Raw genomic sequence first — 23,409 nt, forward strand, 5'->3', positions numbered from 1 at the left:
ATCAACGATCTTAGCACAGTGCTTAACAAATACTTATTGCTTGCTTGCCTACCCAAGTTGCTATGATCAAAAAAAAATTCAAGATGGTCAACCTTCTGGTAACAAACTCTTAAAATTTAGCTAAATGGGTGCTCAAATAGCAGTCTCTTAGTTTGTCACTTGGTCCATAATCAAAACCTTTGCAGCTTAAAAGAACCAGGCAGATCTTGCGCAAATAAATAAATAAATAAATAATGAATTTTTTGAAGATAATTGTATACACAGGAAAAATCTCATGGACCTAAAAGGAAGCTATTAGATAGTACCAACCTCATATCAATATATAATTAAAAGGGTATTTAGTGAATTTAAAACTTTCCCCACAGTATTGTTATTTTAAAAATTAGCAGAGTAGTAGAAAGAGTCCTAGAACTTGAGTTCAAACCCCAGTTCTGATACTCTGTGATCTTAGGCAAGTTATTTGACCTTTTGAAACCTCAGTTTTGGCATCTATAAAATGAATTTGTTTTACTCCCTACCATCATAAGGTTGTTGTGAGAAAAGTACCTCATAAAACCTATACCATATATAAATATGAATTATTATGGGACATTCCATCCCCCCAGCTCCCTGACTTTGCACAAACCCTCATTTCTGAACTGGTCACCCTCCTTGCCTGTGCCTTTTAGAATCCCTAGCTTCCTCCAAAGCTTTCAAAGAGGAGTTTTCAAAAGTTTCATAATTAAAATAATAAATACTATAAAAGAAATTTGCAAAAAATCAAAGCTTTATCACTATCAAAGTAGCATTATTGGGAGACATAAATGGTAATTTTCCAGATTAAAATAATTCAAATTAATGTAAACACCAAGCTAGAATGAGCCATATGTGGTTCAACTCATTTGTCTGTGTGCTAGAACCAACTAGTAACTGCTTGTGAGAGCAGATTAAAATTGAAATTTTAGATTTGAAATTAAGATTGAAATTTTCAATGTGAGCATTTATACCTTTTAGAATCAGGCAAATGCTACAAATCAAGGTTTGATTTATTGTTCTGCTGATTGTCCAACAACAACAACAATCACATCCCTTGGTAGGATTATGTGTCAAAATTGTGATTTGTAAATTATAAAATGATATGTAAATGTCAGCTTTCATTATTACATGGATATTTTATGAAAGGGAGAAATATAAATGGCTACACTGAAAAGATTTAGTTGACTGCATGCTTGATGAATTTATACTATGCTTATAACTTCTAAAAAAATTTTAAGTTGCTATTGCATGAATAAAAAGATAGGGTGATAAAAAAGGAAAGATCAATGGACTTAGATTCAGAAAAACTGAAGTCATGTCCCAGCTCTATGCTTTCTCTGGGTCTCTCTCTCTCCTCATAAAAATGGAGAGGTAGAACTACATGGCCTATTAGGTCCATTTCAGTTGTGGCATTCTGTAAAAATGAATGTAAAACTGCAACTTCTGTGATGTAGATATAAAATTGACCTCAGGTTCAAATCCTATCTCAGTCACCTACTATTGATGTAACCTTGGACATGTCCCTAAACATTTCAGCACCCTAGACAACTCTCTGATAGTATAATAGAACACTTGCTGCTTTACATTTGTAGATAATTTCCAGATTAGGAAATCCTTTAGCCAGTGAAGTCACAGGTTGAAACTCCACCCCATTTCCACCCCCAAAAAACAACAACAAATGATTATGGATTATCATTGGTTAATATTAAGCATTTTAATAGCTTAAAAGTAAAGTTAACCAGAAAAAATAAAAGATTCCAAATAAAATCTCCTTGACTATAATATTAATGTCTCTTTCAAATATAGGGTTCTGTTTCTGAACACTTTAAAAGCTCATTTTTAGTATAATATGATGGAATCCACCTTGGATTTAAAGTCAGAGCTAAAGCTGAATCCTAGCTCCAACATTTATTAACTGCACAACTATGTACAAGGGACATCACCTTTCTGATTAAGTCTCATTCTCCACTATAAAATGGAAGTAATGAAGAAAATAATACTTAGATGACCTATCTCACAGGGTACTATGGAAAATACTATGGAAATGTGAATTATCATGATATTACTGTAATGGCAATAAAGCAAAGGCTAGTTGGTGATCAAGCAACTACGTCCAATGAGAGGAATTCTTATGAAATGAAAAATTGATGTGCTATATCCTTTCCTAATTCATGAGATTTACAGAAAACAAACTACTCACCTTCTGCCAGAATCAAGGTGGCATTATGTACCCTCCTGGCAATGTGCTTGAGCCCAGTGGAGCCATGGTAGATGGCAAACATGGCAGCCATGTTGGCTAAAAGAGCCTATAAAGACAAGTACACTTCAGGAATTGGAGTCTAAATGTGGTTAATGTGACGATATTGGAAGCCAAGACTGAAAAAGCCTGATATAATGCATTATATCCTGAAACTCCCTCTGTTTGATCATTTAAGAAATGACTTTGGGAGTATTCATTTAAGAGTTTAGCATGAAGATAAACTAAAGAGGGTTTTTTTTGCCCATATATGTGTGTATGTATGTGTGTCTATATCTGTATCTTATCTATATCTATGTATTTAGATGAGAAAGTCATCATGATACAGCAGAAAGAATGCTACATCTGGGGTTGGAGGACTTGGGTTCAAAACCTGACTGTGACACTATCTATGTAACCTGGAATAAGTCATTAAGTTGGACTAAATGACTTTTGGGTCCCTTCCAATTCTGAATCTATGATCCTATGATTGGTAATTTGTACAGTGTGTTTCTTCACAAAATGGAAGGCCAGGAGACCTGAAATCTGACCTCAAAGACCTGCTGATCTTGGGTAAGCTGCTATGTCTACTTTTGTAAAATGGCAAAAAGCATGGGTTATTACAACCTTTCCAGGGCCATAACAAAGAAAGTACTTTGCAAACTTTCATACTCCAGAAAAACATGATGTTATTTTATTCATATTCTGATCTTCACTCTGCCCTTGACTTGCTATATAACCTTGGACAAGTTCCTTCCCTGGGTCTTAATTTCATCTTCTGAAAAATGAGGTAAGAAGGAGTGTTAAATTAGATTAAGAGGATAACTGGGTTTGGAGTCAGGATAGATCTGAGTTCAAATCCTGTCTCAGATACTTACTAACTTACTAACACAATTAGGACAAGTCTGCTTGCTTTAATATACTGGAGAAAGAAATGGCAAACCACTCTAGTATCTTTGCCAATGAAACTATATGGACAATGAGTCCAGAGCATCACAAAGTATCATACCAACTGATTGAATGACCAACAACATATTATAAAGCCCTCAGCATCATCATTCATTCATGTCAGATTTTCCTTGTAATGTCAGACTTTTCCTATGTATTAGTTTTGTTGAACTAGTTTTTCCCCCCCCCCTCTTTCTTTTTTAGCCTTTGTTGTAAGGAATAGCACTATGTCTGGAAGGAGGAGAGGGAGAAAAATACATTGGGAAATGTCATTGATAGAAAAACAGAAAATAGCAATAATTTTTATAAGTTTAGAATAAAATAGTCTTCCTTTCATATAGCAGGGGTTATTGCTATAGGATATTTAATTATACAGGTATATTCATTTGATTTGTACCTGAGCGGTACAGATATTGCTTGTAGCTTTGTCTCTCCTGATGTGTTGCTCTCGAGTCTGTAGGGCAAGGCGGAATACTTCCTTTCCTGCAGCATCTCTGGATCATAGAAAAAAGAATTTGGTTAGCCCCACTTATCACTAGCTGGGGCTAACCATACTGATACTTTCCTCACTAAGGAAAAGAGGCAGTTAACAATTGCCCTGTGCTGTGTGAGAGACTATTACTTAACCACTTATCTTTAAACCAAATATTTTTCTTTGCATCAAGAAACCTTGAAGAAGGAAAGAAGAATGGCCGGAGATTCAGCCCAATATTTGCCTAAGTTAATCCAAACCCAAGCAGTCTTTAAATCCCCAAATGGTTCTATATAGAAATGATTCCATATAGATGGAAAAATGTAAAAACACAAATACAAAGAAACAATTTTTCAACAGTTGGTAAAGAATTCCTTTCATCTAGTCTATTATGCAGATATCACTAGAGGACCTCTAAGATAAGAATACTTAAGAGATTTTGATTTTTTTGTTTGTTTTTTAAAAGATTTTAATTTTTTAATTGAAAAAGTTTCATAACAAAATACCTTCCAGATTTCACAAAGGTAACTAACTAAGCTACTTGCTCACAGATATTATTTGCTCAGCTGCTGACACATGGTCAAATAGATAAAGGCAATCTTTTTCCAGTAATTACCATGGGGTTTCAGGAATGACACAGCTTGATGCTTAAACTATTAGAAACTTTCAAATAAACACACAAAAAGCTACATAAAAGTCAAAGTCCTTCAGATGCTTTTTAAGACATCCTGTGGTTCAGACTCATAACCTAATGCTAGGAAAATTTCTAAAATCATTTGGCTTCCAACAGTTGTAAGATGTATCAATAACATGAAGGAAAAAAGAATAAATAAGGATAAAGCTACATCCAAAGCTCAGAAATGTCTTAAGTGGAATGAATATTCATTCAAAAAAAATTAATTACCTGCTGTGTCCAGAACACAGTGGTATGTGCTAGAAAAGATACAAAATTTAGATAAAATAGGGTCCACTCCCTTATGGAACTTTAACTAAGAAGGAAGATTAAACAAAAAGAGATATAATACATATTATATGGTATTGCATTAGAGAAGTACAAAATATGAGGTTTAATAAGAAAGGTAACTTCTTGTGGGAGGGTAGGGAGGGCAGGTATTTCAAGGAAGACTTACCACAGGAGGTAACATTTGAATTGGATTTATTGTTCAGAATGATTCTCATTTAGTTACAGTGCTAATAAATTCTAGTTGGTTTGCACATGCATAATTTTATTTGCATCTATTTTAGAGTCCCTAACAGAGCATCCTAGGAGAAACTGCAGAATTGCCTACAGCTATTGGATAGTATCTTGGCAAAATTCAGTGCCAGCTTAGGATGGCACTAGACTTGGAAATGAAGAGCCATGAATAGAATTTATCTGTCACTCAAGAAGTGATGTTCTTATCCTGAGAGGAAAATCACATGGACAGATATAGTCAATGACCCAGCTCTTTTCCTTGAATAAGCTCCACCAATAAATTGAATGCAAGAGACAGATGGGTCAGAGAATATTGCTTTCTTTTAGGAGGTACCATGAAAATACCTATTGCTGTCCCATGGTAAAAACTGAAAGCTGATGCTCCCATGTAGTTTCATTCTTTTACTGCATCCACGCACATGCTCAGGAGGGCTGGAAAGTAAGATGGTGTTTTGGGTACTGAAAGGCAATCCTTTCCTCTACCTCTTTCTCAGATACTTCATGCACATAACAGAAATGAAGAAGTGAAGAACATAACAAATTTGCAAAGTTCATTTTGGTCTTGATATTTAAGGGAAATACTAAACACAGAAAAGGGAGAATCCAGGTTTTACCTTGTCACTCCCACCATTCTTCCAGGCATCATTCTCACCAAGTTTTCCCGTACAGCAAAAAAGGCAGCATGTGGTCCCCCATAACACAATGGTACTCCAAACCTTTGTGAACTTCCCAAGGCAATGTCAACCCCAAATTCCCCTGGTGGTCTCAGGACACAAAGAGCTAACAGATCAGTAGCACAGCAAACCAGAGCCTGAAATGAGAAAAGAGAAAGGATGGAATCAACCAACAAAGCCTTTATTTTGCATTTATTTCATTCATATATGTATGCCTATTTTCTTTAATATCCAAAGGGAAACAGCATGATATAGTACTGAATTTAGTTATGAGACCTGACTTTAGATCCTAGCTCTGCCTTGTTACTATTTATGTTACGTTGGGCAAGTAAATTAACCTTTCTAATCCCCAGTTTCCTCATCTTTAAAATGAGGAGATTAGACTAAATAAATTTTAAATTAAGGTCTAGAGTTTACCTCTAGAGGTATGACTCTATAGTCTCCCTTAGTTCCCTAATAATGCTTTTAGTAGGAACTTAATAAATATTTGTGAAATGCGGGTTTCTTTTCTTGTTTTTTCTATTTCTTACCACCTATCAAAAGAGTGAAACAAGTATTTTATAGCTTTAATATTTGGATCATTAACTGACAATAACATATATATATATATTACTAGCACTATATAATTTATATTTGATTTCTTTGGAGGGATAATAAAGATTAGTTTCTATGTAATTAATTACATATTAAAAGTAATTAATTCAGTTATATCAGGAAGACAGGTGATTCTTTATATTCCATTCCATACATGTAAACCCAAATCAAAATCAGGCATTATTTCAGATGATTCCAAAGATAGGGTCAAAATAATTGTTTTCTATTTGGAAGAGGGAAAAATGCCCATTTCACTCAAAATTAATTGCATATTAGTTTATATGTAAATATACACATATGTGTTCATACACAAAATCTATCTATATGTGTATATATACATGTATGCATGTGTGTGTGTGTGTGTGTGTGTATAATAATAACCACAAACACTTTTGGTCCCAAAAAAAAGAGACAAGAGAAGACGCCTCCCTTCTCTCTTTGCAAAAGGCAGGGGGATCACAGATGTAAAACATCAAATGTCATGCTTTTTTCTTTCTTTTTTTCTTTTCTATTTAAAATTTATCAATAAGTATTTTTAAAAAGTCAATGTTCAGGGGCAGCTAGGTGGCATAGTGGATAAAGCACCGGCCCTGGAGTCAGGAGTATCTGGGTTCAAATCCAATCTCAGACACTTAATAATTACCTAGCTGTGTGGCCTTGGGCAAGCTACTTAACCCTGTATGCCTTGCAAAAACCTAAAAAAAAAACCCTAAAAAAAAGTTAATGTTCTATTATGTTCATTTTTTAAATTTATTTTATGTTTTTTCTTTCTTTCTTATGGTTTTCACCCCTTAGTTCTAATTACTCTTTCACAACATGACTAATATGGAAATATGTTAGACATGATTATGCATGTACCACTTATATCAGATTATTTGCTTATATGAGGAGGCAGGAGGGAGGGGAAGGTGGGAGACCTCAAAAGCCTGGAAAAGAATAAGTATTAAAAACTACCTTTGTATGTAATTAGAAAAAAATAATTTAAAAAATGTTAATATTCTTATTCTATGCTCATTAATGAATGTTCATTGAATAAATAAGTGATATAATACCTCATTTTTACTTAATTCCTTTTTTTAGCATTAATTCTTGTAGATTATGTTATGTTTTTGAACCACAGCTATGTGACTTAAGAACTACAAAAGTAGTTCTTACTACTTTTGTTCCAGAAGAAGCAAATACAAAATGCTTTGTTTGGCATTCAAAAATCCTTCTAAACCTAGTGTCCTCCTACCTTTTCATTCTTTACATAACTTACTCCTCAACATGTACTCTCCAATCTAATGACACTGACCTCCCAACTTTTCATGAATTAGGCACTTTATCTCTTGGCTTCAGCTGTCCCCCACCTCATCTCTGACTTCCAACTGACTTCCCTGACTTCCTATAAATCCCAGCTAAAAATCCCATCCTCCCTAGGAAAACTTCCCCGATCCTTCTTAATTCCAATGCTTTTTCTTTCTTTTAATTATTTCCTAATTCTCTTGTATATAACTTGTTTTGCATATATTTGTTTACATGTTGTCTCCCACATTAGATTATATGTTCCTTGAGGGCAGAAACTCTTTTTTCCTTTCTTTGTATCCTCAGCTCTTAGCATAACGTCTGGAACTGTATTCACTTAATAAATATTTGTTTTTGACTGATGATGACAATGGATAGTAAGTATAATGGATAGAGTTAGCTTAGTAACAATAAAGTCTTGGATTCAAGTCTCATCTCTGGCACATGCTGCTCTGTGACCCTGAGCAAGTCACTTAACTTCAGTATTCTAGCTAACTTTCTAAGATTATAAATTGCAGAGAAAGTACCAGTAAGTATTCATGGTTCCTATCCTCAACAACTATTCTAGTGCCTCTCATGTGATAGACAAATGATGTTCAGTTAAAATGGATTGTTTTTAAACAGTATAATAATATAAAGGAAATGAAGCCTATAATTTGGTCATAGAGAAAGTCCTATTAAATTCTTGCCTTGGGGGTGGGGGGGGGCAACTAGGTGGCAGTGAATAGAGCACCTGCCCTGGAGTCAGGAGGACCTGAGTTCAAATATGACCTTAGGCATTTAATAACTGCCTAGCTGTGTGACCTTGGGCAAGTTACTTAATCCCAATGTCTTAAATAAATAATTTTTAAAAATTCTTCCTTGGTACAATGAGTTTCCTCACCTCAGATTTCTCTATACTAATGAAATTACAGGACTAATCCATATCCCTAATAATAGCAAATAACATTTATGTGAGGTTTAAAGTTTGAAAAACACAACATAAATCATATCATTTAATTTTTACAATTCCTCTGTGAAGTTGATGCTGTTATTTACCCTCTCTTCTAGGTGAGGATTAGAGGTTAATCAGAAAGGTTAGGTGACTTGCCACATGGCTAGGATTTGAACTCAGGTCTCCCTAAATGCTAGTCCAGCATTCTATCACACCACACCTATTAAATACTTTTCATCAAAAAAAGCTATGACCTCATCAGTTTAGATGCCACCTCCTCCAATGGTGATCACAATTCCTCTGACTTAAGAGAGGTTGGCAAAAGTGGCTGTTGCTGAAAAGTAATCAATGAACTTTTTTCTTTTATAGAAAAGGGAAATGAAGGAGCCAAGAGAGGTCAAAGATGAAATGCACAAAAGTGAGCTCTGGTCCTACCCCATGCTGGTGGGCTCTATCCACGAGTTCCATGAAGTCTTCCACCTTCCCCTCCGTGTCTGGATACTGGAACAACACTCCACTGACATCTTTGCTACTGAAGTCCATTTCATGAGGCAGTTTCAACTCAATGAGGACTCCAATGTACCTGGGAAGGAAAGAAATAGCCATCTGATTTCACATGGTGTTGGAGTCTTTACATCCTATATTTAGAAAGAGGAAATGGTATTGAAAATACAAAACTCTTCTATATAAGCCCAGTGTTGCCTAAGCTGGGCAGTGGGATCAGCCTTGCCTGCAAAGCAGGAGAAGCTTGTTCTCTGTGCTCCAAGGTAACCCTTTAGCACTTTGTCTCCTTCTCTCGTACCTCCTTCCTACCCTCCCTCAGCTGTTCAGTGCACTAATGATCTCTTTCTCTCATTTCTACCAAAACCTGCCCTTAGCAAAGGATCTGAAACTAATTCCCCAGAAGATGTAAACAGCTTAAAGTTTTACTCCCTTATAGGAGTCTTTTCATAGTAACAAAGATGAAAATCTTACCCTACAGAAATCAGATTGTAATAATGAAATGTGAGGTATGAATAAAGACATTAAGGAGATTTGGGAGAAGGGCAGCATTTTCTTCAAGGATTTCTCAAAATCACTCAAAATCACATTAGAAAACCCTTAACTAGGAAACAAACTATAAGGAGCTACTCAGATAAATTTGAGGAAAATAAGTTAACAAATATCTGACTACAGTAAAGGCTCTGTAGATGACCCCTGGGCACTTCAAGAACTTTGTATCAGAAAGACTTCCTCTTCTCTGAACACTTTACTACAAAAACAAAGGAAGCAGAAACTGTTGGGTAGTTAGTTTCCCTTTGTGTAAAACAAGATAGAAAAGAAAGTACAGGCATAAAGAATACAGTGGGTTGTATCCTAGTTTAGTTCAATCTTTGTAACCAAATTTATGTGAAAGGTAGGACGAGAGAAACAACATAGACAAATCTCAACTGTAACTTCAAAATACAAATGAAAAAGAGTTACTTGGCTCGAGTCTGGACAACAGCTATTGTCTGTGGATGGCACCGGGGGTCAACATAAAATTTCCTGTTTTTGCTGTGTCTGTTAAAAAAAAGAAAGCAAGAAAGATAAAAATTGTACAAAAAACTCATAAAGAACTAAAGTGTCATTTTTTAGTAAGAATACAAAGATCACTTTATAAGATCACAAGATTTAGAACTAGAAGATAACTTAGCAATCATCTAATCTTAACCAGGGGGTATTAACTTTTTTTGTCAGAGACCCCTGATATAGCTAGCATTTGTGTAGCACTTTAAAATTTGCAAAGCACTTTATAAATATCTCATTTTACCTTCAAAACCATCTTGAGAGAAAAATGCTACTATTATACCCATTTTAGAGATAAGGAAAACTCGGCAGCAGACTTGTCCTGGATCACATAGCAAGTAATATCTGAGACCATATTTGAATTCCCCTTTCTAGCTCTGGTTCCCAAGGCTCTATTCACTGTTTCCTTAGCTGCTTCATGCCCTCTGTTAGTCTAGTAAGAAGACTATGGACTCCTCCTCAGAATAATGCAAAATTTATTACATAAATTGCGTAAAATTTAAAACACATAAAACAAGATAAATAGGATTGCAAAGGAAACCAATTTTATTGGAATAAAGATGTAATTCTTTTCCTTTCTAAGTTAACAGACCTTCTGAAATCTATCCATGGGTCCTCAGGCTAAGACACAGGAGTCTAGTGATCTATTAATTAACAGGATAAAGAAACTAAGGTCTAAAGAGAAGAAATCTCTTGCTCAAAGACTCAAGGTCATTGAATTGCAGAATTTGGAGCCAGAGGAATCCTTGTACATTATTTAGTTCACATTTTTTTATTTTACAGATGAGAAAACTCAGCCCTGGAGGTGTATAGGATCTTGCCCAAGGTCAAAAGACTACTTGTAAATTAGGAAAAAGAAAAAGAAAAAAAAGACTACTTGTGAGCAACAGCTCAATTGCCAGAGATCTTCCTTATGTTTCATGACTCTCTGACCTCAACTTTGTAAGTGAGAGAAATATCTATATAATTCTTTTTGAAAGAGGTTAACACCAGAAAAGGAAAATTCAGGCATTAAATATAAACTGAAAAATTCAACTCTAGAAGAAATGGTTGTTGGGGCAGAGAATGAAGTGTAAAGTTGGAGAGTTGCAAGATAAAAAGAGGCAGGGATGCCCATGCTGAACAAGTTGTGATACAATGATTGTGATACAATGCTATTGTGCTATAAGAAATGATGAGCAGGATAGTTTCAGAAAAACCTGGAAAGACTTATATGAACTGATGCAAAGCAAAGTGAGCAAATCAAGGAGAACATTATAGACAATAATAGCAAAACTGTATATGATCAACAGTGAAAGGCTTGGCTATCCCTGATCAAGACAATGATCTAAGACAACTCCAAAGGTCTCATGATGAAAAATGCTATCCACCTACAAAGAGAATGATGATCTCTAAGTTCAGATTGAAAAATTCTTTTTTATATTTTATTTTCTTTTTGTGTGTAAAATGGCTAACATGGAGACATATTTAATGTATAATCACATATATAATCAAAATCAAGTGATGGGGAGAAGCATGAGGAAGGGAGAGAATTTGAAGCTCAGAATTTTTTAAATTAATTTTAAAAACTAGAAATTAATGTTAAAATTTTAAAATGTAGTTAGCAGGGGACAACTAGGTAGCACAGTGAATAGAGCACCAACCCTGGAGTCAGGAGTACCTGAGTTCAAAACCGGCCTCAGACACTTAATAATTACCTAGCTGTGTGGCCTTGGGCAAGCCACTTAACCCCATTGCCTAGCAAAAACTTAAAAAAAAAATGTAATTGGGAAACATTTAATAAAATATATAAAAAGATACAAAGAAGGAATCAAAAAGTACTCTATGGCCTGGAAGAAATAGGATAGAAGGGGCAGCTAAGTGGTGTAGTGGATAAAGCATTGGCCCTGGAGTCAGGAGTACCTGGGTTTAAATGCGTCTCAGACACTTAATAATTACCTAGCTGTGTGGCCTTGGGCAAGCCACTTAACCCTGTTTGCCTTGCAAAAAAAACTAAAAAAAAAGAAATAGAATAGAGTAAAAGAAAACCTTCATTTGTATCAAAATGAAAATAAGATGTACAAGAGAGAGAACAGATTTCACAATAAAGGCAAAGTTGAAAATTAAGAATAATGAAAATTATCTGTGATAATTAAACAACCTCCCTATGGTTCATACTCATGAATTTTCTCTCCCCTCCCCCCAGGTTAAAAAAAAAAGGTAAGTGGGAGCTTTAGTTGCCTATGAGATAGGGAGTAATAGAAGACAAACCAGTGGACTTGCAGTCTAGAAGAACAGCATTGAAGTTCTACCTCATAGACTTATCAACAATATGACCCTTGGTAAGTCTCAGCTTCTGTAAGCCTCAGTCTCCTCTCCCTGCTATATAAATACTATATTAAAGTTTACAAAAGCACTTTATAGAAAATATCTCATTTACTGCTTCTAAAACTCATTTGATCCTCACAGCAAATGAAGAAACTGAGGTTCAAGGAGGTTTCAGTGACTTGTCCAGTGTTATACAGCTTATTTGTCAGAAGTAGGTTTTTCTGACTCCATATTTAACTACCTGCCACAGAATATGGCAAATTATTATTCCTGTATTCTTCTTATCTTATCTGAAGAATTTAGAAAGAAACAGTTCTGGCATTAGCCACTATACTACTAATGATTTTTATGTTTAATGTGGGGAAAATTATTAGTGTAAGGGGAAGAAATGAATTTTTTATTTTATGGTAATTGAATGAAAATGTTGGGATGTAAGGTCATCTTCTGTAGGCTCAGTGACATCCTCTTTAAGATAACTTCCAACTTTGGGTAGCTAAGGCAATGGAGTTAATAATGATGATGAAGGTGATGGGGGATCAATACTAAAAAAAAGTTTTCTGATGCATTATCTTGTTTGGGAGACATGGCTCTCAAATTCCATACCAGTCACTTTAAGATCTGGTGGGTCCTACTGAGTCAGAGAGGGATCTGGTAATAGCCTGCATTCGTCCTCTGAAGACCAATCAATCTAAGGATGGAGAGAGTTTGCAACCAGAGAAAACAATTTTATCCACAGCAACTCATTAACTAGTCCTAAGAGGCAGCAAGTTGGTGGAGTGGATAGAGCAGTAGCTTCAAGACAAGACATAAATTCTAATCCAAATTCAAACACTTACCAGCTGTGCTACCCTAGATAAGTCATTTATCCTCTGTTTGCCTCAGTTTAATAAATGCTTGTTTTCTTTCTTTTTTCCTAAGGCATGGAGAATCTGTGATTTATATTAGGAGATATAAAACTCCAACTAAGGAAATCAGGGATCTTTGAAAGAGAAGTAACTTTAAATAAATAAATTCAGGGGGAGAAAGAATGGATAGATTGTTAAAGAGTTTGCATGATGTTCCAAAGTCACCAAATGAATAAAAATCTTTAAGAATAAAAGAGGGGTGGCTAGGTGGCATAGTGGATAAAGCAACAGCCCTAGAGTCAGGAGTACCTGGGTTCAAATCCGGTCTGAGACACTTAGTAATTACCTAGCTGTGTGGCCTTGGGCAAGCCACTTAACCCCGTTTGCCTTACAAAAAAAAAACACCAAAAAAAACCCAAGAATAAAAGAGATTATATTATAAGAAGAAGGCAATTGCAGGGATGGGGATGAGACTCATTAACATTCAAGTACTGTTGGGGAAATAGATTGTGAAAAGATAGATGAAAAATGAATGAATAATCTGAGGGAAAAAATAAGGAGTAGCAGCAGAAAATTTTTCAACTAATCAGGTTTTCATGCTGCTAGAAGAGACAATAAAGCCTAAAATAATGGAATTCAGTGAAGTAGTACCATTACCAATCTCTATCTGAACTATTCTCTATCTCTAGCAAATTTTGGTGTATCTTTTAAGCAGCAAAGAGAAGAAAACAGAAAATTGAATTTTATTGAGAAAGGAAAAAAGGATGCAGATATAAAACCCCCCAAAAAACCCTACACAATTAATTGGGCAGATTTCTAATATAAATCAAACCTTGCACTGGGAATATGTCAGTACAATTCACTAAAATATTTGTTATGTGTATTTGCTAATATGTATAAGGCAGCATGCCAGGATAGGAGGTAGTCAAAGACAGTTGTTGGTAAAGTCCTTGTTTTTAAAGAGCTTTAGGAGATAAATAGAATGAAGATTGTGATAGATTCAAAGTACTCTTAAAAAAAATCTAAGGAAGGAAAAACCACTTCCTACTAAGGTTGAAGAGGGGGTAATCAAAGGAGGGAGGATTCATGGGCAAGGTGGTACCTAATAACAATAATAATAAGTTAACATTTACATAGTAATACAATATGCCAGACACTATACTAAGCACTTTATAAATATTTTTTTGATTTGATCTTCACAACAACTTTTGGGAGGTAGGTGTTATTATAATTCCCATTTTTTCAGTTGAGGAAACTTAGGCACAGAACATCCTTTGCTGTTTAACATATTGTATAGTAAGAAATGAAGGTCAGACTGATACATTGTTGGTGGAGTTGTGAACTCATCCAACCTTTCTGGAGAGCAATGTGGAATTATGTCCAAAGAGCAACAAAAATGTCCACACCCTTTGATCCAGTAATACCACTACTGGATCTATACCCTGAAGAGATCATGAAAAAGGGTAAAAGCATCACTCGTACAAAAATATTCATAGCAGCTTTGTTTGTGGTGGCAAAGAATTGGAAATTGAGTGAATGTCTAGCAATTGGGGAATGGCTTAACAAATTGTGATATATGTATGTGATGGAACACTATTGTTCTATTAGAAAACAGGAGGAATGGGAATTCAAGGAAGCCTATAAGGATTTGTATGAACTGATGCTGAGTGAGATGAGTAGAACCAGAACATTATACACTCTAGCAGCAACTTTAATGGACTTGCTCATTCCATCAGTACAACAATCAGGCACAATTTTGGGGTATCTGTGATGGAAAATATCATCTGTATCCAGAGAAAGAATTATGGAGTTTAAACAAAGACCAAAGACTATTACCTTTAATTTTAAAAAAAACCCATTATCTTATTATGTAATTTTGCTATCTCTTATACTTTATTTTTTCCTTAAGGATATGTTTTCTCTCTCATCACATTCAGCTTAGATCAATGTATACCATGGAAACAATGTAAAGACTAACAGATTACCTTCTGGGGGGGGGAGTAAGATGAGGGGGAAAAAATTGTAAAATTCAAAATATATAAATAAACTTTTGAAAAAAAAGAAATTGAGGTAAGGAAGGAGTGCATTGCAGGCATGAAGGGACACCTGTGCAAATATGGGAGGTAGCATGTTGTACAAAAGACACAACAGTAATAACCTACCTAAGAACACAAGGCAATGAAGGGGCATAACGCCTAATAAATATGAAGAGTTAGGCTAGGGCTTGACTGTAAAGTATTTTGAATGCCAAGCTGAGGTATATGCATTTTATCATGGTGGCCATTAGGCAGCTACTAAAATTTCTTAAACAAGAAAGTATCATAGTTAGATTTGTGCTTTAGGAAGATTAGAGGATGCAGTAGGGTCAGGTAGGGAGTCCACTAGAAATCTGTTTCAATAGTCTATGCAAAAGAGTTTGAAGTGGAGTTGTAGAGTCCCTGAATTATCTAATATGTGGAAGGAAAGGAATGGATACAAGATGACATGAAATTAGAATCCATATGACTTAGCAACATGTAGGAAGTTGTGGTGATGAGGGAATCAAGGATGACTTAAAGATTTCAAACCCAAATGACTGGAAGAAGGTTGGTACTCTTAGTAGAAATAAGAAATTTTAGATGAGGGTTGAGTTTAGGAGGGGAAGGTAAGTTTTGATGCTTTGTTTGAAATGCCTAGGAGTAATTCATAAGAAAATATCCAACAGGCAATTGAGTTCAGGATGAATTCAGGAGAAAGATGAGGTTGAACATGTAAGTCATCTGCATAGAAATTAAAGCCAAGAGAGCTGATAAAATCCCTAAGGCAGAGAGTATAAAGAGAAAAAAGATGTCTTAGAGCTTTCATAGACATCCATGATTAAGGTGTGGGATAACCTAGTAAAGGAAACTGAGGAGTGGTCAGACAAATAGGAATAGAACTATCAAAAATGAAAAGCTAACAGAGGAAGGAATGAGTAGCCAATGAGTCGAATGATTAGCAATTAAAAGTTGATGGTAATCTTGGAGAGAACAGTCTCAGTTGAGCAAGTGTTATAAAGTGAAGGGAAGAAATGAAGAAAAGAATATTAATTAGTTTGAGTCAGTCAGTTAACAAATATTTATTAAGCACTACTATTTTCCACTCAAATTATTGGATGCTGAGAATATAAATACAAAGAATAAATAACCAAGACACAAAGAAAAAATTACTTGAAAAAAATGTCACAGTCCAGAAAAGGTGTGTGTGTGTGTGTGTGTGCTTAATCTAGAGGTTAGATATGGGTATGCTAGTAGACAACACAGAAGAAATCAATAGAAATTGTATGATAATATTCACCATTTGACAATTAAGGCTTGCAAAGAATATATACATACATATAATAGTAGTACCTATCTCATTGCATAGTTGTGAAGATTAAAAGAGATTTATATATACTCACACACATATATCTTAACTACCCATCTGTACAGCTATTTTATAGATAAGAAAACTAAATGTGAGCAAGTCAGTCATAAAGTTAGTAAGTTTCTGAGACAGGATTTGAACTCCAGTCTTACTTAGAAAGTATCTGTGGATGTATAGGTGTGGGGGTGTGAGTTGGGGTGTCTCTGGATATGAAGATGATAGAGCATAAGAGACAGAAATGGAATAGTTTGAACTAGAGAATTTGTTTTACTTGACTGCATATTTGTTGCAAAGGTTTTGTTTTTCATTTTTTCCAATAGGGCAAGGAGAGTTGGGAGTGAGAGAGTAGCAAGGAATACAGGTCCCCCCCAAAAGAAAACCCAACAACTCTCAATCCTCTATGAAAAAAAAGGAAAAAAAGAGTCACTGAACTATTTTTTAAAGTGCAGAATAGAAGAAATCAGAAAAAATAAGAAGGAATTGTAGACAAGTAGGACAGTTTTGAAAGTTGAATTTATTATGAATTTAAAAAACAAGTTACAAATTATAGACATCTGCCATTTCATGCCCAAATCTCTTTTTCTGTTCAACTATGGATTCGTACACTCTTTCAATGTTTTGTGTAATTTTTAAAATTTAAAATGTTTTAAAAAAAGAAATGGGGGGTGGTAGGCGCTAGGTGGTGCTGTAGATAGAGTACCAACCCTGGAGTCAGGAGGACCTGAGTTCAAATGTGACCTCAGGTACTTAATAATTGCCTAGCTGTGTGACCTTGGGCAAAACACTTGACTCCTTTGCCTCAAATAAATAAAATTTAAAAACAAAACAAAAAAAAAGAAATAGGGGACTTCCCTTGGAAAAGCAAGTATCTACCTCTTCACTGGAGAAGGAAAGAGGGCATGTATAGATTGACATCAAAAAAGTTCTTAGCTTTAAGACACAGAAGAAGGAACATTCATGATGTCCAACTACTATGGGGGGGGTCTATCAAGAGATGAAGTCTTCTGATAAAAAAGTATAGGATGAGAGGAGAGGAGAGGGGAGAGGAGGGGAGGAGGGGAGGGGAGGGGAGGAGAGGAGAGGAGAGGAGGCTGGGAATAACAGCTATAGAGAATTTTATTGTAAATTAGGGATGGATGAAGGATGGTTACATATATATATATATATATATATATATATATATATATATATATATATATATATGAATTTAGATTATATATATTCATACTGGATTTGGTTGGCAGAGTTTAGTATCTTCCTTCCAGTTAGCTCTGCCTGCAAACCAGAGGGTTCTTAGGGGGTCCCACGTCCATGTTACAAGGATTTGATGACTTTACCTGTGACATAACTGCATAGCTTCCGCTGCAGCAGTCCCCTCATCTAGCAAGGAGGCATTGGCTACGTCCATCCCAGTAATATCACACACCATGGTCTGGAAATTGAGCAAGCTCTCCAGTCTTCCCTGGGACACCTCAGGTTGGTAAGGTGTATACTGGGTAACCCTGTGAGGAGAACAAAACATATACAACAATATCACTTCAGTTTTTCAAAGATGCCCTTTTCCCATAGTCAATACCTATTCATGGATAATAATGCAGCGATTCAACAAAGCAGTGAATCAAGAAGTCTCATATTCTTGAGTTCATATATGACCTCAGATAGCAGCTGCATGACCCTGGACAAGTCACTTAACCCTGTTTACCTCAGTTGCTCATCTGTAAAATAAACTAAAGAAGGAAATTCTTTGCTTAGAAAATTCCAAATGGGGTCATAAAGAGTCAGATATAATTGCATAACAACAAATAAATCCAAATCCCTCAAACAATGTTGTTCTTTCCTGCAATGTCATGCTACCTTTTAGCCCCAAGCAGTTATTTCTGTCTCTAAAATTTAATGACTTATTTTATAGAAGCAGAAAAGGACCCAGGAAGAACTAAGGACTTCGACTTTTTTTGTTTTTAACTTATATATTTCTGTAGCCCAAAATTTCATCAGTAGTCAACTTAGTCATAAAGTTTTCTACATTTAACTGGACCAATTCTATTTTGAACAGATGAAATAGATAAATCAGACCATAAACATTAAGAGATTGCTGTGTGCTGGCCCTGTGCCAGATGTTAGAGATAAAGATAAAAATGAAGCAACTGTTTCATTTTGCCCTCTATTGAATAAGACAGCTTGCCCATGCATTTCTGAGTAAATGTAAAATGAATAAAAATAATTTGGGGTAACTAGGAGGTGCAGGGGTTAGAATGCCTGGCCTGGAGTTGGGAAAATCTGAGTTCAAATCCAACTTCAAACACTTAAAAAGTTATGTGGCCTTAGGTAAGTCACTTAACCCTGGTTCACCTCAGTTTCTTCAACTGAAAAATAATAATAGCACCTATCTCCCAAGGTTATTTGTGAGGACAAAAGAGACAATTTTTTATACAATGCTTAATTCAGTGTTTTGCAACAAGTGCTATATAAAGACTGGCTATTATTATTGTTTTTATTATCATTATTTCTGGGAGAGATAAATTAATGACTGAGGGGATCGGGAAAGGTTTCATGTAGAAGATTGCTTTATGAGGTTGGAAAAAAATCAGAGATTCTAAGTATGACATTGAAGAAAGAGAATGTTCCAGTCATGGAGAACAGTCAGCATAAAGGATAAGAGATAGGAAACAGGGTATCATGTATGAGACAGGTTTGAATAGATTGTAGAGAAGGAAGAGAAGTACTTCAATGACTTTGAATATATCTCTAGGTCAGAGATCTCTAAAGTCTCTTCCAAATCTAAATATGTGATCTAGGGAAGACTCGGAGACAAGATTCATACCCAGGACCAAGTCTTCATTTTATCCATGAGGTCAAAGCTTGTGCTCTCAAAAATCTAGGTTATACTATGCCCAAAAGGCAACAAAAATGTGCATACCCTTTGATCCAGCAATACTACTACTGGGTCTATACCCTGAAAAGATGATGAAAAAGGGAAAAAACATCACTTGTATAAAAAATATTCATAGCAGCCCTGTTTGTAGTGGCAAAGAATTGGAAATCAAGCAAATGTCCTTCAATTGGGGAATGGCTTAGCAAACTGTGGTATATGTATGTCATGAAACACTATTGTTCTATTAGAAATCAAGAGGGATGGGATTTCAGAGAAGTCTGGAGGGATTTGCATGAACTGATGCTGAGGGAGATGAGCAGAACCAGAAAAACACTGTACACCTTAACAGCAACATGGGAGTGATGATTAACCTTGATGGACTCACTCATTCCATCATTGCAACAATCAGTGACAATTTGGGGTTGTCTGCAATGGAGAATACCATCTGTACCCAGATAAAGAACCATGAAGTTCAAACAAAGTCCAAGGACTATTTCCTTTAATTTAGGAAAAAACAACTGATATCTTATTATCTGATCTTGTTATCTTTAATACTTTATGTTTCTTCCTTAAGGATATGATTTCTCTCTCATCACACTCAATTTGGATCAATGTATATAACATGGAAAAATGTAGAGTGACAAATTAAGGAAAAAATTGTAAAACTCAAAATAAATAAAATCTTTAATGAAAAATAAAAGAAAACAAAGGACAAAAAACCCCTAGATTATAGACACAATATAATAAAGTATTGGAGGATATTTCAACAGATCCCAGAATCCCCCAGCACTGATACAGTGTCAAGGTACTGGGAGGGATTAATTTGAGTTTAAATGGAGCTCTAGGACTCTCCTGCTAATTATAATTTCCTTATCCTTCAGGGTCTTGGGAAGAAAGGAAGTCAACAGACCAAAAGACCATTTCTTGCTGTCCAGAAAATGAGGCTGAACTAGAACTCATGGTCTTCAGAAACTGGATTTGGAGTGAGAAGACCTGAATTTAAATCTGGATTCTGACCTTTATTGAATTACTAGATTAGACCAATCAGTTTGCCTCTCTAAATCTCAGGTTTTTAAGCTGGAAAATCACTCTGACGGTATTTCTACTACCTTTTTCAAAGAATTGTTGTGGGGTATTAAATAAAATAATATGGCATGATATCATTATAGTTTGTCATCATATAATGTATTATAATTTGTTACATTATAATATTATTTTCTAATACCATTTGTTGTAATTTTATACCTTATATTTGTTAATACTAATAACCTAAAATTAATATATTTCAATTTGTTTGCTATGCTTAACAATAACCACCACTTATTCAAATTTGTTCAATGGGAACCATTTGTGTTCTATACAAAGCATCCCAAAGTCTAAGTCTAAGACTTATATCCTCTATAATTATAATATCCTGAATTACCAGGAAATTTTTAGGAATTAAGTCCTTCCCTAACTCCCTTTCTGCTAACCCCTAGAATATGTTTTGACAACCTATGATTGTACCATAAATATTCTCTCCCTGTATGCCCTCAGTTTCTCCCCCCCCAAATTTTTTTTAAGAAATCAAAGAAATGAAGCCCAAAGATGACTTGAAATAGCATTTTTTCCTCCAAGGGTGGAAGTTGGGTTAGCAAGAAAGTTAAAAATTTTTAAATAACTCTCAGGCATTTTAACTGGACCAAGAGTCTTTTAAAAGTGGGGGGGGAGGGGTGGGGACTATCGAGTAACTGCGCCTCAACTGACATCCTGCACAATCTGGTGTTTTAGTAATGGTGATGCCAGTTGCCAAATTCCAAAGACTTGGTGAACTGGAATGAATCAGGCCAACAAGACACAGTGCAGGCAAGCAGAGGGGAGAATTCACCCCAGGACCCTGTGGAGTAGCAGGGGTCAGACAATAGTTTTTGCAACCCAAGCTGTTCTGAGCCCTACTATTATACAACCAGGAACTCTCATAAAGTGGAATGAAGCAAAACACACAGAATCTGGGAGGAAAAAGAAAAAACACAATGGCTAGAGAGCTTGAATTTTATGTCTTTCACTATACAAAAAATTTATAAGTACACCTATGTAGATTTAGTGGGTATTTGCAAGGCCCAGAGAGAAAGAATAAAAGAAACCAAAGAGGTCTCTTGTTCAGTTTGGTTTTTTTCTCCTTCAGGGGCTCAGCAGTCAACCTCTCAGAATGTTAATTCTCCAAAATTTGGTGTGTTTGTTCTAAAGTTCCCCATGTAACTTTTTGCAGGTGAAGAAAAAGGGAAAAATTAAAAAATATGCCTACATAGTCCTGAGCAGTTAAATGGCACAGTGGGTGGAGTACCAGGTCTGAAGTCAGGAAAACTCATTTCTTGAGTTCAAATCTGATCTCAGAAATTTAACTTAGTCATTTAATCCTGTTTGCCTCAGTTTCCTTATTTATAAAATGAACCAGAGAAGGAAGTAGCAAACCACTCCAGCATCTTTGCCAAGAAAACCCCAAATGGGGTCACAACAACCAAAGTTCTATTCATTCTTTTTTTTTTAGGGTTTTTTTTTGGTAAGGCAAATGGTGTTAAGTGGCTTGCCCAAGGCCACACAGCTAGGTAATTCTTAATTGCTTGAGACTGGATTTGAACCCAGGTATTCCTGACTCCAGGGCCGGCGCTTTATCCACTGAGCCACCTAGCCGCCCCCTATTCATTCTTTAAAACCCAACTGAAATACTCCCTGCTCCAATAAGTTTTTCCTGATCCTCCTAGTTGGTAACATGGCCTAGGAGATAGAGCATTTGGTCCTGCAGTCAGGTGGACTGAGATTCAATTAGATATGACTCTGGGCAAATTACTTAACCTCTCTGAGAGCTTAGAACCTTCTACCTTTCCAGGCTTCATACCCCTTATTCCTCTACTTGTACTTTTCTATCCAGAGTCATTGGTCTCTTGGATGTTCTACTAACAAGACATTTCATCCCTTGACTCTGGACATTTTCTCTGGCTGATATTCCTCATTCCAAGAAAACCCTCCTCTGCTTCTATTACTGTCCTTCCTGGCTTTCTTTAAGATCCAACTAAAATCCCAACTTCTACAAGAAGCTCTCCCTAACCCCTCTTAATTCCAATGCCTTCCCTTTCTTAATAATTCCCACTTATTCTGCATATAGCTTACTTTGCATATAGGTTTGCATGTTGTTGCCCCCATTATATTGCCAACTCCTTGAGGGCAGAGACTAACTTGCTTTTTTTTTAATAATTTCAGTGCTGGACAGACAGTATATACTTATTAAATGTTTACTGATTTACTGATGGATGATAACATGTAAATGAGGATAACAATTGTACCTCACCTCACAGAACTGTTGTGAAGACCAAATGAGATTACATCTGTAAAGTGCTTTGTGAACCTTAAATCTGAATAGAGATGCTACCTGTTGTTATAGCAACCTCCTAAGCAAGATTTCACACAGCAGCTGATTTTACGCTTTCTAATGTGAAGGCAGGGTGTGCCTAATTAGAGGCAAAGTGTTTAAGTGGTTAGAGATCAGGCTTTGGAGCAGGAAAGACCTGAGTTCAAGTTCTGCCCCATTAATAGCTGTGCAATACTGAACAAATTACTTCATTTCTCAGTACTAGGAAATATAAAATGAAGAAAAGATATAATTTGCATTTATAAAAGTATTGGTATAATCTGAGAATCTCCTAAGTATTTTGGCATATTATTTGTGCTGGCACCATAAATAGAGCCCTGGACCTGGAGTCAGAAAGATCTGAGTTCAATTTTGGCCACCATTACTCACTTCAGACACTAGTTGTGTGATCCTGGACAAGTTATTTAATATTTCTAACTCAATTTTCCCAAATGTAAAGTGGGGATAATAGCATCTACCTCCTAGGATTCTCATGTAGATTCAATATAAAACACTTAGCAAAGTGGAAGACTTTTATTAAATGCTTGTTTCCTTTCTTCCCTCCTTCATCCCTTCTTAGAAGACTAGCTCCTTGAGAGTCAGGATCATATATAATCTCAACTTTGTTTTTTCTTCTTCCCCTTCCTACGCTACACCAACCAAAATCTCCTAGAACTGTTTTCTACATAAACTAAGAAATGAAAAAAAGAAATATA

General features: G+C 35.6%; 1 protein-coding gene across 1 annotated transcript in view; it reads right to left on the reverse strand.

Moving 5' to 3' along the window:
• GLDC (glycine decarboxylase) overlaps window positions 1-23,409 on the reverse strand; it is a 111,124-nt gene that overhangs the window by 53,874 nt on the left and 33,841 nt on the right. The window contains exons 4-9 of the mRNA XM_074197491.1: window positions 17,774-17,938; window positions 9,817-9,894; window positions 8,788-8,935; window positions 5,481-5,677; window positions 3,597-3,693; window positions 2,216-2,321 (exon numbers count right to left, since the gene is read on the reverse strand). Of these exons, the coding sequence (XP_074053592.1) occupies window positions 2,216-2,321; window positions 3,597-3,693; window positions 5,481-5,677; window positions 8,788-8,935; window positions 9,817-9,894; window positions 17,774-17,938 (791 nt within the window). The remainder of the gene's footprint in view (window positions 1-2,215; window positions 2,322-3,596; window positions 3,694-5,480; window positions 5,678-8,787; window positions 8,936-9,816; window positions 9,895-17,773; window positions 17,939-23,409) is intronic.

The sequence above is a fragment of the Macrotis lagotis genome, chromosome 8 (assembly GCF_037893015.1).
Source record: "Macrotis lagotis isolate mMagLag1 chromosome 8, bilby.v1.9.chrom.fasta, whole genome shotgun sequence".
NCBI classification, from domain to species: domain Eukaryota; kingdom Metazoa; phylum Chordata; class Mammalia; order Peramelemorphia; family Peramelidae; genus Macrotis; species Macrotis lagotis.